The sequence below is a fragment of the Onychomys torridus genome, chromosome 3 (genome assembly GCF_903995425.1).
Source record: "Onychomys torridus chromosome 3, mOncTor1.1, whole genome shotgun sequence".
NCBI classification, from domain to species: Eukaryota; Metazoa; Chordata; class Mammalia; order Rodentia; family Cricetidae; genus Onychomys; species Onychomys torridus.
The window spans coordinates 158,933,821-158,948,502 of NC_050445.1; the positions used below are offsets into that span (position 1 = coordinate 158,933,821).

At 42.2% G+C, this 14,682-nt stretch overlaps 1 protein-coding gene across 4 annotated transcripts in view; it reads left to right on the plus strand.

Annotated features, from left to right (window-relative positions):
* Ccdc91 (coiled-coil domain containing 91) overlaps positions 1 to 12,358 on the plus strand; it is a 187,406-nt gene extending 175,048 nt beyond the window's left edge. For all 4 annotated transcript variants that reach the window (XM_036182394.1, XM_036182395.1, XM_036182393.1 and 1 more), the window contains one exon: positions 11,309 to 12,358. In XM_036182394.1, coding sequence (XP_036038287.1) covers positions 11,309 to 11,419 — 111 coding nt within the window. In that variant the 3' untranslated portion in view covers positions 11,420 to 12,358. The remainder of the gene's footprint in view (positions 1 to 11,308) is intronic.
* Positions 12,359 to 14,682: the final 2,324 nt, after the last annotated feature.

Below are 14,682 nucleotides of genomic sequence, written 5' to 3' on the forward strand. Positions count from 1 at the left end.
CTATCCAGAAAATTATCCATTTCTTTTAGATTTTCCAGTTTTGAGGAGTAGAGGTTTTTGAAGTATGACCTGATGATTCTCTGGATTTCCTCAATGTCTGTTGTTATGTCCCCCTTTTCATTTCTGATTTTGTTAATTTGGATGCTCTCTCTCTGTCTTTTGGTTAGTTTGGATAAGGGCTTGTCTATCTTGTTGATCTTCTCAAAGAACCAACTCTGTTTCATTACTCCTTTGTATTGATAGAAGAGGAAGTAGGAAGTACTCTTGAACGCATTGGCACCAGAGATCACTTTCTAAATATAACACCAGTAGCACAGACACTGAGAGAAACAATCAATCAATGGGACCTGTTGAAACTGAGAAGCTTTTGTAGAGCAAAGGACACGGTCAACAAGACAAAGCAATAGCCTACAGAATGGGAAAAGGTCTTCACCAACCCCACATCTGACAGAGGGCTGATATCCAGAATAGATAAAGAACTCAAGAAATTAGATATCAAAATGCCCAACAGTCCAATTAAGAAATGGGCTATAGAACTAAACAGAGAATTCTCCACAGAGGAAGTTCAAATGACTGAAAGACATTTAAGGAATTGCTCAACATCCCTAATTATCCAGGAAATGCAAATCAAAACAACTCTGAGATACCACCTTACACCTGTCAGAATGGCTAAGACCAAAAACACAGAAGACAGCTTATGCTGGAGAGGATGTGGAGCAAGGGGAACTCTCCTCCACTGCTGGTGGGAATGCAAGCTTGTACAGCCACTTTGGAAATCAATATGGCACTTCCTTAGAAAATTGGGAATCCATCTCCCCCAAGACACAGCTATAGCACTCTTGGGCATATACCCAAGGAATGCTCAATCATACCACAAGGGCATTTGCTCAGCTATGTTGATATCAGCATTGTTTGTAATAGCCAGAACCTGGAAACAACCTAGATGCCCTTCAACTGAAGAATGGATAAAGAAAATATGGTACATATACACAATGGAGTACTGCTCAGCAGAGAAAAACAATGACATCATGAGGTTTGCAGGCAAATGGATGGATCTAGAAAAAATCATCCTGAGTGAGGTAACCCAGACTCAGAAGGACAAACATGGTATGTACTCACTCATAGGAGGATACTAGATGTAAAACAAAGATGACTAGACTGCTACACAACTCCAGGGAGGCTACCTAGAATACGGGACCCTAGGAAAGACCCAGGGATCACCCAATGACAGAGAAATGGATGAGATCTACATGAACAACCTGGATGACAGTGGGAGTAATGAAGGGCAAGATTTGAGGGAAAGAAAGCTTAGGGGAGCAGGAGATCCCAGCTGGATCAAGAGCAGAAAGGGAGAACAAGGAATAACAGACCATGATAAATGAAGACCACATGAGAATAGGAATAGGCAGAGTGCTTGAGAGGTCCCCAGAAATCCACAATGATATATCCTCTGTAGACTGCTGGCAGTGGTCGAGGGAGGGCCTGATCTGACCTAGTCTGGTGACTAAACACTCGAGCAGTCGTCTTGGAACTCTCATCCAATAACTGATGGAAGTGGATGCAGAGATCCTCGGCTAGTCCCCAGGTGGAGCTCTAGGTGTCTAACTGTGGAGAAGGAGGAGGGACTGCAAGAGCATGAATTGTTGAATCCAAGATTGCAAAAAGCACAGGGACAAATAGCCAATTGAATGGAAGCACATGAATTATGAACCTACGGCTGAGGAGCCCCCAGCTGGATCAGGCCCTCTGGATAAGTGAGACAATTGAATAGGTTGATCTGTTTGGGAGGCTCCCAGGCTGTGGGACCGGGACCTGTCCTTGGAGCATGAGCTGGCTGTTTGGAACCTTGGGTTTGCACAGGGACACATGCTCAGCCTGGAAGTAGGGGACTGGACCTGCCTGTAGTGAATCCACCAGGTTTAAATGAGTCCTCAGGGGTGTCATGGTCCTGGAGGACATGGGAATGAAGGGGAGGGGCTGTGGGAAGGTGGGTGTGGGGGCACAAGGGGGGAGGACAGGGGAACCCATGGCTGATGTATAAAATTAAAACACATAATAATAATAATAATAATAATAATAATGAAAGCAGGTTGAGCAGAGCCATTAGGAGCAAGCCAGTAAGCAACACTCCTCTGTGGCCTCTGCTTCAGTTCCTGCCTCTAGGTTCCTGCTTTGAGCTCCTTCCCTGACTTCCTTCCATGAGGGACCACAACTGTCAGCTGAAACAAATGATTGTTGTTTTTGGCCATGGTGTTTATCATAGCAACAGACAGCACACTGGGCCAAAGAGTAACCCCAAGATGTGTGCATTGTTCCTAGAATATCCCTTAAAGACCCCTGCCTGAGCAGATGCTGCCCCTCTTTTTAGTGTTACATTTTCAGTATCATCCAAGTTTAGCATGGAGTGAAAGCCAACGTCCTTTACTTGCACTGGATGGAGAGGCTATCGTTTCTCTATTCCCAGGTCTAGCCAGGAGGCAGCAGTGATTCTGTGAGGGATGGCAGGGAAGATAGTTAGTTATTCCCTTGGGAGCATAAGTCTGTCTAAAATGTGCCAGGTGGTTGGTATAGTTGACAGTGATCAGATTTCACAATCATGCACACATTGTAAAATCCCTAAAAATGAAGAATGTTTCAAAGGGTGTGTTTGTTGGGGGGGGGGGAATCTATTCACAGTAACTTCCACTCAATTCAGTGGTGCTTTATGGGCTCAGTTTTGGGCACTATGCAATTGGAATCCCTAACCAAGTATGCACCCCTTGAGACGTGTTGGTCTCAGGCTACCCAGCCTCTTTCCTGGCAGTAAAAATGCAGAAATGAATGAGCAGAGGTCACCCCAGCTTAAGATGGCTGTGCACTGCAAGGTGTGCCACACAGTTCAATTTAATACAATTGAATTGAAAACCTTTGTTTCCTTAGGAATGGGGTAGGAGGGAATTTTACACTGTTTTTCTGTATAGCTGCTGGCATTTCCAGATTTTTTTTAAGGCAATGATTCTTTTCATGGAATATTCATAAGCTGAATTGTCTTTTAATGCTTCTAGTGTGTTTTCAGGGGCCCTTTTGTGTGTTAGTTTCTGGAACTTTCTGAACCCTCTATGGAGGGAAGACAGTTGTATTGTTTAATAGCTGCATCTGCCAGGTTTTTGGCTCCTTGACAGGTGTTTGCACTTGGGTAATGCAACATAAAGAGCCCCTGTGTATTTATAGCAAAATAGACCCTGTGCCAAGGCCCCCAGTCATAACTGAAGCTCTTATCTGAGAAGGCTGTACCATGTTGAGGTTGGAGGATAGGCTTGGGTGTCACACACACACCTGGTGTTAAGTCCCAGCTCTTCCATTTGGGCAAGTCATAACCTTTATAAGCCTCAATTGCCCCATTCATATAGTTGCCAGGAGAATAAAAACATGACATGACTTAGGGGCAGGCTCATGAGACAGAAACACCCTGAGAAGCTCTGTCCAGCTCCTCAGACAGTCAGGAAAGCCATGTCTAGCTTCTTGGACTCTGGGAATCAGTGTCCAGCTCCTTGGGTCCTCAAGAGATCAGTGGCCAGTTCCTCAAATACTCCCAAGTGGTGGTGTCCAGACTAATCAGCCAGAGGCACTGTGGGAAGCAGTAGTAAGCTTTCCTTTTTGTAAGCTTTAAATCCATGACCTTACGTTTTGGTTGTGTTGTAATTGCCATTGGCAGAGCTAGAACTGTTGGAACCAGGCTTCTCCCTTAGCTCTCTGGAGCTCTCATTGGGAGCCATGTTCTTGACATTGAATGTACTATCTGCCAATTCCGTGTCGACTGCCAGGCACTCTTTCCTGGCCAAGCACTGCTACTGATCCTGTAAAGTTGAGCAAGATTATATGCTGATGTGTGTGCATGCATGTAAATTCTAAAGTGCAAAAGTGAGTGTTTGTATTCCCCGTGGGCTCTATGATAGTTTGAGACAAAGTGCAGACTGCTTAGATGTAAGAACTTAATTTAGATGGTTCCAGAACAGAGAAGTTTTTACCCTAAGACATCTTAAAACAAAACAACAGTCCTTCAGTTGTGGCCAGTACAGTTTAGACTCCCTGGACCCGCTTACCCATTTTTCATTTTCTCCCAGTGAGCATCTGTAGTCCCTCTGGAACAGGACTTCTTTATGTGGTGACTTCTGGGATACATTGGAGACATAAACTCTGAGCTGGGTGTCATCACAGAGTGTAGATGTGGACTGTGAGTGTTCTGGTGAAGAGGCCAGACACACATACTCTGAAGTTCAAGATGAAGACTACTGGCACTGCCTCAAGGTCAAACCACTGCCCAGACTGTTGAATCTTTGAGATAGTGATTTATTCTAAACATGTATCTTATGTGACATTAATTTCCCTGATTGATTCAGTGTCTATCATCATGACTTACAGTAATGTCACAGATACATTCCAAGAGAGGGGCTCTGTGTCTGACCTTTAGCTTTATGTACACTGTGGACTCTAACTAACATCAGACTTATTTGTCTAACAATAGAGAGAAATTCTTTTAATAGAGAACTCCTTACAGCAGGCATGGCCCTCATGATGTAGTACCAGGAAGCCTCTATTAAAGCAACTGGACATGTTATAGACAAAGCTTGATTGTTTCCTCAACTCTGGTGAGGAGAAAGAAGGGAAGGGAAGGTAGCAGTATTCATCAGAAGTGTCAAAGCATCACAGTGCAGACCACACAGAATTCCATGTCTTCACATTTATCAGCCCTTTGTGGATGGCTAACAAAAAGTCCAGGATCTTATAGCTGTGCCTGGGTCCATTAGTCCGTGTGTGTGTGTGTGTGTGTGTGTGTGTGTGTGTGTGTGTGTGTGTGTGTGTCTGTCTGTCTGTCTGTCTGTCTGTATATGTCTGTGTGTGTGGCACATCTGGAAGTTGGTCATGATCTTCAATCAGATTGGGTATTGTGTCATCATCCACAGCTTTTTAGTATCTCTCTGGCCTTTGAGCAGGTTCTTTTGGAATGAGCCTCTGAAGAACCTCTCTCATCAAAAACAAAGGCAGAAGACTCTCCTTGATATACAACAGCCAAACTCAGATGTATTTAAATGTCCTTTTAAGAAATGAATTGTTTTTGGTTTTGTTTTGTTTTGTTTTGTTTTGTTTTGTTTTGGTGTGTGTGTGTGTGTGTGTGTGTGTGTGTGTGTGTGTGTGTGTGTTTTAAGTGCAGAGGACTATTGAGAATGCAAACCTAGATTCTTAACTTGAACATCAGTTTTTCATACTGTGATGTGGGAAAGATAGACTGAGCAGTTCAGTCTCACTATTAAAGTTCCGTAACTGTGTGATCCCAGGAGCAATCGAACACTGTTCTCCATGTATTTGCAATTTGTTTGTTTGGGCTCTAAAAGAACTGTTTCAGAAGAAACAAGATCATAGGATATTTTTTTCAAAATTTGCTTTATACATACATGGATTATAAAGTTTAAAAAGTCAGGGAAATATTACCTGTTCTAGAGGCATTCAGGGACTTTGTATCCTGGTTAATTTTTAGTCAATTTGGCATAAGCTAGAGGCATTTGGGAAAGGGGACTCACAGTTAAGAAAATGCTCACATCAGATTGGCCTATGGGCAAGCCTTTGGGCCATTTTCTTACTTAATGATTGTGAGGGGGCCCAGCCCACTGGGTGTAGTGATCCTGGATGATATAAGAACAAGGACTGAGCAAACCTTGAGGAACAGGCCCTTGAACAAGGCTCCTACATGGTCTCTGCTTCAGTTTCTGCCTCCAGGTTCCTGACTTGAGTTCCTGTCTGTCCTGACGTTTCCTGATGATGGACTATTACCTGGAAGTATAAAATGAAATAAAACCTTTCCTCCCCAACTCGCCTTTGGTCATGGTGTTCTATTATAGTAATAGTAACCCTACTTAAGACATTTCTAAGTGATAATATTTAAGAGGAACATTTTATAAAATACCCAGCAATAATCCTAACCAAGAAAGTGAAAAGCCTCTACAATGAAAAGACATTGATAAAAGAAATTGAAGAAGATACTAGACCATGGAACTACCTTTCATGCTCTTGGATTGGAAGAATTAATATCATAAAATAGTATATTACCAAAAGTAATATACATATTCAGTGAAAACCCTCTCAAAATCCCAGTAGCATTCTTTACAAAACTAGGGGAAAAGTCTTAAAATGTATATGAAAACACAAAAGATCATGAATTAGCGAGAAAAGTTCTAATCAGAAACAATACTGCTAGATAGACTACAGTACGCGATGTCAGATTGTCACTCAGCAGTAGTGACGACAACAGCGTGACCCAGAGTAGTGGATCATGGGAAAAAGAAATGAACCCGCAAACACCAGGACACATAGGGTGGACTGGGGCAGCTAATTTAACAAGCAGTGGTGACAAAAATGGATGTCAAATTGTTGAATGAAGTTAGATACGTATCTCTCACTATGCACAAAAATCATTTCAAGTTGGACCAGAGATCTTGATTTAAGTCCTGAAATGCTGAAACTGCTAGAAGAAAACATACGAAGAACACGTGAAGTTATAGACACAGGCAGAACTTTGATGCTAGGAGCACGTGAAGTAGCTCTAAGAATTGACAGGTACGAGTACTTAAGATTTACAAGCTCACACAGAAAAAGAAACTGTCAGAAGTGAGAGCAGATGGCCTCCAGAATAGGAGAAAATATTTCCCAGTCATGTTGCAGACAAGGGCTCAGTGTCTGGAATATATAAATAACTACAAAAATTAAACACCAAGACAAGCAAATAGAAAACCCTGCTGATTGCTAATGGACTGACGGGATGGGCAGAGTTCTCCAAAGAAGGAACACAATAACCAGCAAGTACTTAAAAGTATTCTGCATCCTGATCCGTGACAGAAATGCAAATTAAAGCCACTTTGCACTTTTATCTCATTCCAGTCAGAAGGGCCAACCAATGGTTGGTGGGGAGGTTTCACAGAAAAGTCTTTACAATAACTGACATGTGGCCTAGCTCCATCTTACCCGGACACATACCCTAAGGGCTGTTTCCTCCACAGAGATGCTTGTGCATCCCTGTTTATTTCTGCTTTATTCATAGCAGCAAGAAAGTAGTCAGCCTAGAGATCTGTTGACAGATGGATAATGAAAAAATGTAGTGTATGTCCACAATGGAATTTTATTTAGCCATAAAGAAAAGTGAAATTTGCAGAATAAATGGAAATTATTATATGAAGCAAAGTAACCCAGACTGAGAGCGGAAAGTACCACATGATCTCTGTCATGTACTCATCCTAACAGTTAATGTTCAAATATGTGTGTCTTTGGGACTGAGGGGGTAGGCCATAAAGTCTGAACAAAGACCACAAATGGGAGAAAGAAGTTGTATGGAAAGGAGGTAGATAATGAAACACATGTGACATGAACATGGGGTCAGCTGAGGGTGAAAGGTCACAGGAAGATCAACAAATTTTGTTCGAAATGCCAAAAATGAAACCTATGACTTTGAATACTAATAGCTAAAGTAATAAAAATTTAGCAGAATCATTTGAAATTTTATATTTCCCAAACTCAGCAGAAAGCCCCTTATAAAAATAGAATACATTGCTGCACAAAGCTGCATAGGACACAGGAATAGAAGCCACAGTGACACAGAGGTCCCCATAGGACACAGGATGAGAAGCTGTAGTGACACAGATGCCTTCCAGGGAGTGGACCCCACCTGAGCTAGCTGTCAAAGGCTACTCAATTTATGACAGAGGCATGAAGCCCAAAGCCAAGATGACTGAGCCAGGCTCTCCTTGCAGGCACAGGGGATACCATGGTCCTTGTCATCTGTCTTCTCCAAGCTGCACCTCTCTATGTTGTGTCTTGGTGTCCCTTATGAAGGCATCCCTGGTTGCATTTAGGGCCCACCTTTATCCAGTGTGAACCCATCTTAACATGCAAAGACTTCTCGGGTAAGGTGACATTCACTTCTATGGAGGTTTAGACTTGGGGTGCTAGTTTAAGCATTGAGTTTCCTTACTCAGATGATGATGCTTGTATCTGATGCCTGTGAAGAGGCATCAGCTTTGTTTTGAATGGAGCTCTTGGTTGAGCTTTAGATTTTTCAAGGAGGCTTTTTTTCTTGTTTTGTTGCTATTGTTTGTTGTGGTTTTATTTTTGAGGCAGAGTCTTCTGGCCCCAAAGCTTCAAACTCCTTATGTAGCTGAGGCTGCCCTTGAACTCCTGGTCCCCCTGCTTCCACCTCTCCAGTGCTGGCATAACAGGCATGCACCATCATGTCTGTCCTGGGTATTTGTCCATTTTCAGGCTGGCATGGATAGTGGAGCATAAGTCAAGCAATCACCCATGAAGCCATCTCCAAACCACCTGGAAAGGGAAGGCTCTTCTGCCTGTGTTTACATCTGAAGATAATATACTTCTGAATTATGCTTGTTTGGTGCTTTCTGAAAAATTAGTTTAAAACTCCATTTGGTCTCTTCCTTTTAAATGTTAATTTTGTTAAAAGTGTCTACTGGTTAATCCTCTTTTTAAATGACCATATGTGATAGTTGATGTATTATTCAGCTGTAGTAAGATAGTGTAACATTGTGTGGGGACAAATGAGGCCAGGAACACAGTAGACAGTGGAGAACTGTGAAGACAGATACCTGCACATGTGGAAAGGAAGCACAGTTCATCTTCTGGATAGCAGTCTGTGGCCTAAGCAGTTGCTACAAGCTGCACTCTACATAGGTCTTTGTAAGGGTTTCTGTTGTTCTGTTATTTTTGTTTTTGATTTTTTTTTTTAACTGACTGAAAGCAGGTTGGGAGGAAAAGATTTATTTCACCTTAGAGTTCCACATCATAGTTCATCACTGAAGGCAGTAAAGTTAGGAACCTGGAGAAGTAACTGATATAGAGGCCACAGAGAACCACTGCTTATAGGCTTGCTTATCCTGCTTTCTTATAGAATCCAGGAGCACCTATCCACAGGTAGCACCACCAACAATGTTGTGGGGCTCCCATGTCAATAATCCATCAAGGAATCCCACCACAGGCTTGCATGTGTTAGAGTATTAAAACATCTACTAGCTGTGTTAAACTGTAAACATACCATGGGAACAATGCAGCTGTTTAATATAACAGAATGAGGACATGGTCCTCTCATGCTGGGGACTGATGACTTGGTATACTCATTCTGGAAAGCAACTTGGTCACACCTATTAATACCTGAGTAATCGGCTTATATGCCATAGAAATTCTGCTGCGGATATCGCTCTGTATAAATAAAATGCTGTTTGGCCAGTGGCCAGGCAGGAAGTATATAGGCAAGACAAGAGAGAAGAGAATTCTAGGAAGTGGAAGGCTGGGGGAGAGATGCTGCCAGCCACTGCCATGACAAGGAAGATGTAAGGTAATAGTAAGCCACGAGCCACATGACAAAGTATAGATTAATAGAAATGGATTAATTTAAGATAAAAAAGTAGATAACAAGAAGCCTGCCACGGCCATACAGTTTATAAGTAATATAAGTCTCTGTGTGCTTACTTGGTTGGGTTTGAGCAACTGTGGGACTGGTGGGTAAGAGAGATTTGTCCTGACTATGGGCCAGGCAGGAAAATTCTAGCTACAAAATTCCACATACTGAATTTTTCCAGGATAGTTTTGAACATCTTCTCATATGAATGGTGTACACTTGGATTTTAAGTATTCTTATTGCTTCAAAGACAACACTGTGTGTGTGGGGGTGGGTGGGTGGGGGGGTGGGTGGGTGTATATACACATACACATGCCCTGCACATATTAAAATGCCTTTTTAGTATCCCAACTTCTGGATGAGGTTGGACCTCCTGTTGCTCTTGGAATTTAGGATACACAGCCATGTCCCAGTAGATGCCATGGCCCTTATTGGGCTTGTGATCAGTTCAGTCATCTTCAGAAAACTTGACAAGTGTCTAACCCTTCCAGACAGTCATTTGCAAGGCAGACCATGTCTCTGCTCACCTGGGACTAAAACTTAAAGGGTCCTGTTGTTTATGATCCTATGAGTAGGAAGAATGTCTCTTTGTTTTTATAGCTATCCAGAGGCATCATATGACAAAAGAAGAAAAAGGTTGAGAAGGAAAGATGAGCCGGAACTCTGCAGTACATTTATGAAAACCTCAGCTTCCCAGAATTGAGGGGTGTCTTGTCCAGCCCAGTCCCTCTACACAACTGTTTTGCTAAATTACATTTTTTGTCAGCTGACTCTTGGATACTTTGAAAGTTTTGTCTTCCAGCTTCTAATCATCCTGAATTTCAGTGGATTATTAAGTGCAGTTGGATAGAGAACTCTCACTTGGATTTAGGGGTGCTTATTATAAAATAGAGCCCCACAGTGTGCTCTTGAAGGCTCCCCTTATCTTACCTGTGAGCACCAACTTCTTATTGCTAGCATATTTCTTTCTCTACCGTTAGTGACATCATCTTCATCCAGAATGTTCTCATCCAGATCACTGTGTTTGCTAAACCTGGTTTTGATCACTGCATTAGGTCACTGTTGATCTACTGAATTAACCCTAATTTAAAAATCTCCTAATAGGAGAAATAGATCATACAGGTTTCAACATTGTTGAATATTTTTTAAAGATTGATTTTATTTTTACTTATGCATGTGTTTGTGTCTGTGTGGTGCAGGCATGTGCATGTGGGTACTCTCGGAGTCCACTGAGGGAGGGCCTCAGGTTCCCTGGTACTGGGGTTACAGGCAGTTATGAGCCTCTCTTTGTAGGTACTGGGGACCAAATTCTAGTCCTCTGAAGAAGCAGCACTTACTCTTGACGATAACTGATGAGGTATCTCCCCAACCCTGTTAGTTTTTTGGGGTGCTTTTTTTGTTTTTGTTTTTGTTGTTTTTTTTTTTAACATAGTCCTCTCCACCACACAACTCTTGCTAATTGAGAGTGTCACCTTATTCACATTCCCTCTTGGCTCCAAGTATGATGTAACTGATTGATTTCCTTTCTGTTCTGTGCATCTGTGGTATGATCGATAGGATCTTTGAGGGGTTTTGATCTCTTTTTTAAGAACCAGCATATTTGTACTCATATTTTATAAAATCATTCTGATAGTCTACCTACAACTTCTCTGGTAACTGCAGGCCATAGTCAGCTGTGAGAGCATAATGTCACTCTCACAGCCCAGATAATAGGCCAGCAACAGTGATTGCACAGGCAGGATGGTTGAAGTCCCACTGGGCTTCAAGTCTTCTCACACAAAAAGCCACTCCTGGTGGTCTCATTGGCATTGTATTGGCTTTCTCCCAACTGAAGTTTCTCTCTCTCTCTTCCTCTTTCTAAACAATCAACAGCTAGATCAAGTCACCCGCCAACGCAGCCTGTCCAGCCTGGAGCTGTTCCTGTCCTGCGCCCAGAAGCAGCTAAGTGCTCTCATAGCTACGGAGCCTGTTGACATTGAATAGAGACACGCTGGCCAACCCGTCCCTGTCATTAAGCCTGCCTACTCTGAAGCTGTTCCTCTCCTGTGCCCAGAAGCAGCTGAGTACTCTAAGGTCCATGGAGCCTATTGGCATTGAATAAAGGGAACATGACAGGCTGCTTGTCCTGGCCATTGTGTCAATCACTAGACTTCTAGTAGATGCTGTGACTTAGAAAGATGCTTTTGTTTTCTGATTAAACAGCTGGTTTCCAGGTCAAGGATGAGCCAGAGCAGTATCTAGAAGAACCATCAATGGATCTAACTTATTCTCTATCATTTTATTACAAGTAGAATGGAAAAATATGTATGACCCAAAGTCATGGAAAAGTGGTAGGTTACCCAAAGTTCATGGGGTAAACAGTACAGCTTCAGGTGGCCTGGTGACACTGTTTGGTAAAGGATTACCTTTTGAAGCCTCATGGTGATTTGTGTAACTTCACATCAGCTTGTTTCTGAGAAGTTGAGTGGATAGAAGCACTGGCGTGGTCATTGTTATGACTGACCTGACCAGTCTCTAAAGGTGAATTATGTGTTTTCATTGATTTATCAAAAATAAACAACACTAGATGACCAGGTTTTGAGCAGCTGCTACATTTAAACTTTGGGTGTGTGGCTCAGGCTTGCTTCCTGCCTTTCTTCAGAGGCCTGAAAATAATTTTTCATAATTAATCAATCTCTAGAAAGAACATAACTTGGAATTCTAGACATCTATGGGAATTTAATCAAATATCAGACATATAGGTTCATCGAGGCGTTCTTAATTCAGGAGCAGTGTGCTGCAGTCTGAACTCATGAGCAGTTTCAACATCAAAAATGACAACAGTGTACCTATGCAGATGCTGTGTCTCTGAAACACTTCTGCTTTCAGGGGCTTTGTACTTCTCTGGATTTCTCAGTATAATAAAAGAAACTCCAAAAAGTTGCTTGGTTGTCATCATGTTTTCTATTTCTCATTACTATTTCTTCCTTCCTTTTTTCACTGCTTGAGTCAGGGTCTTGCTGTGTAAAGTCCTGCTTTACATCAGAGCGATCCACCTGCCTCTGTCTCCTAAGTGTTAGGAAAGGCATGGCTCACTGTGCCAGGCCACAAGCTATTAATTCTTTACAAGTATCATTCCTTTCTCAAATTTCTGCACCATGAATGATTGTGTTTTGTGAGCACTTCCCATTAAACAGTGACAGTATTTACCAAGAATCTTATAATTATTGATTATCATAGAAACTTAATATTTGGAGTAAGCAAACCATTGACCTGAATTGCTACATGTGAAAAAGGGGGGGCAGGAATTTTGAATTCAGAAACAAGCCAGTACATCTGGGCCCAGTATTTAAGGTCACTTGACTCTTCCCAAATTAAATATCAGGATACCATCACACATCACTCAGATGGGCCATCCAGCCTTAGGGTAATGTGGGGTGTAGGTCACTGTCGCTAAGGTCCAGAGAGGGCAAAGGTGTCAGGCAGGCAGTGTCTAGTCTTGTCTCTGCCTCACCCCTGACCACCACAGGATACTCTTTCCCTTTTCTTCTTGGGTTTCCATCTTTGCTTTCTATAATTTCAAAGTAATTGCTCTCTGAAATAACTTGGACTCTGTTAAATCTGTCAGTCCATGGGTGCTGGGGACACCCACCATGTCCTGTGCTATTTCACTTGGATTGCTGTGGTACTTTTTCCATGAGGATGTTATCAAAGATGCCTGGAACTCTTATTTGTGACATCTGATGTATGTGCAGGGATTCTTGATGCTAAAGTAGCTAATAGTGTTCAGTCACATTTAAAGTATATTTCCAATTAAATGTACTGTGAGTTTTGCTCTGGTTATCCAGAGAGCCTAGAACATCTCTGGTTTATACACCAGGAGAATTAGATGATTCAGCATTTCTTACTGCAAAGGTATGACTCTATCCTTGAGACGTGGACCTCAGTCTCGCTTCCTCAGCCTGTCCTCTGGCTCTTTCCTACCATTTAGTTCAGGTGAATAAAGAAGTAAAAGGTTCAGTGGGGCCTTTTTGACAGATAAAATTACTTTCAAATTACAGGTGTGGACACTACTGTGCTTCAGTGAAAAAGACCCCCAGCTTCCCATCTTTGTACGCTCTGTGCCAAGCATTTTCACGTGATGTCAGTAAGCATGGATAGGAAGTGACATGTTGGAGTTTATTAAAGGAACATGGCTTGAGTTTCTCATATGGGATTCAAACTCCAGCCTTTTAACACAGGGCTCTGCTTTCTCAGGTTGCTGTGGTCCAGTGCTTCCTCCATGAGAGCACTTGTGTGTATACACTGGCTTGTCTTAGTATTCTAAGTTGGACCTTTAGACACACAGCCTAGCCCACTAAAGGATCAGTTTCCACATTTATAACAGAGAAATGATTTTTAGACTGTGCAACACTGCTGGTACTCTATGTAGTGAGCCTTGCTTCTGTGGCCATCAGTACACAGTGATAAACCCTACAAAGCACAGGGATGACTGCCACAGGCAAACAAACTATTGACTCCTTGATTGAGAGACCTGCAGGTGAAGTCCTGACCCTTTCTGGGACTCTTGTGGAAAAGCTAATTTAGAAAGTCACCTTCTGAACCCTTGAGAGGCAGCTGTGTTCTCTTCCAAGGTCAGATTGCTTACACCCTGTGTTCTGAGTCTTGGACTCAATGATATAACTCGGGTGTTCTTACAGTGTATGGGTACACTTTCCCTGTAAGCTAGCCAGAGCCCATGTGATTTACTTGCACCAAGTAACCGTCAGTGAAGGCTGTTCAAAGAGCCCATAATCCCTGGATACCAGCACATACTAGTTTGTCTCCACATACTAGTCTACACTAGAGTGAAAAGACTCAGACTTTTTTTGTAAGAAATGTTGAATACATCATTGAATCAATGTCTCATTTGACAAAAATGAAAATGTCACTGACACTTGAAACTGAGCAGACAGTGCCTTGCTTAGACATTTGCTGTCAACTCAGAATCAGTGGTGGTTTAAAGTCTAGTCCCTTAGCTAAGTGCTGACTCATGTTAAAAGTCCAAGGAGCTGACTCAGCAATTGCCCTGGGGTTGGTTATACTGCAGAGTCAGGTGTCCATAATTATAACTTCTTATGAATCTTTTTATATAGTTTTACAATTAAACTGGATTAAATTAGAAAATGTTGTATTTAAACAGTAAAAACACGAGCACTGTTCACTGAAAAAATAGTTTTATATAATAAATTTCAAGGGAGAGGCATATGCATAAGCCTGGGAAGCAT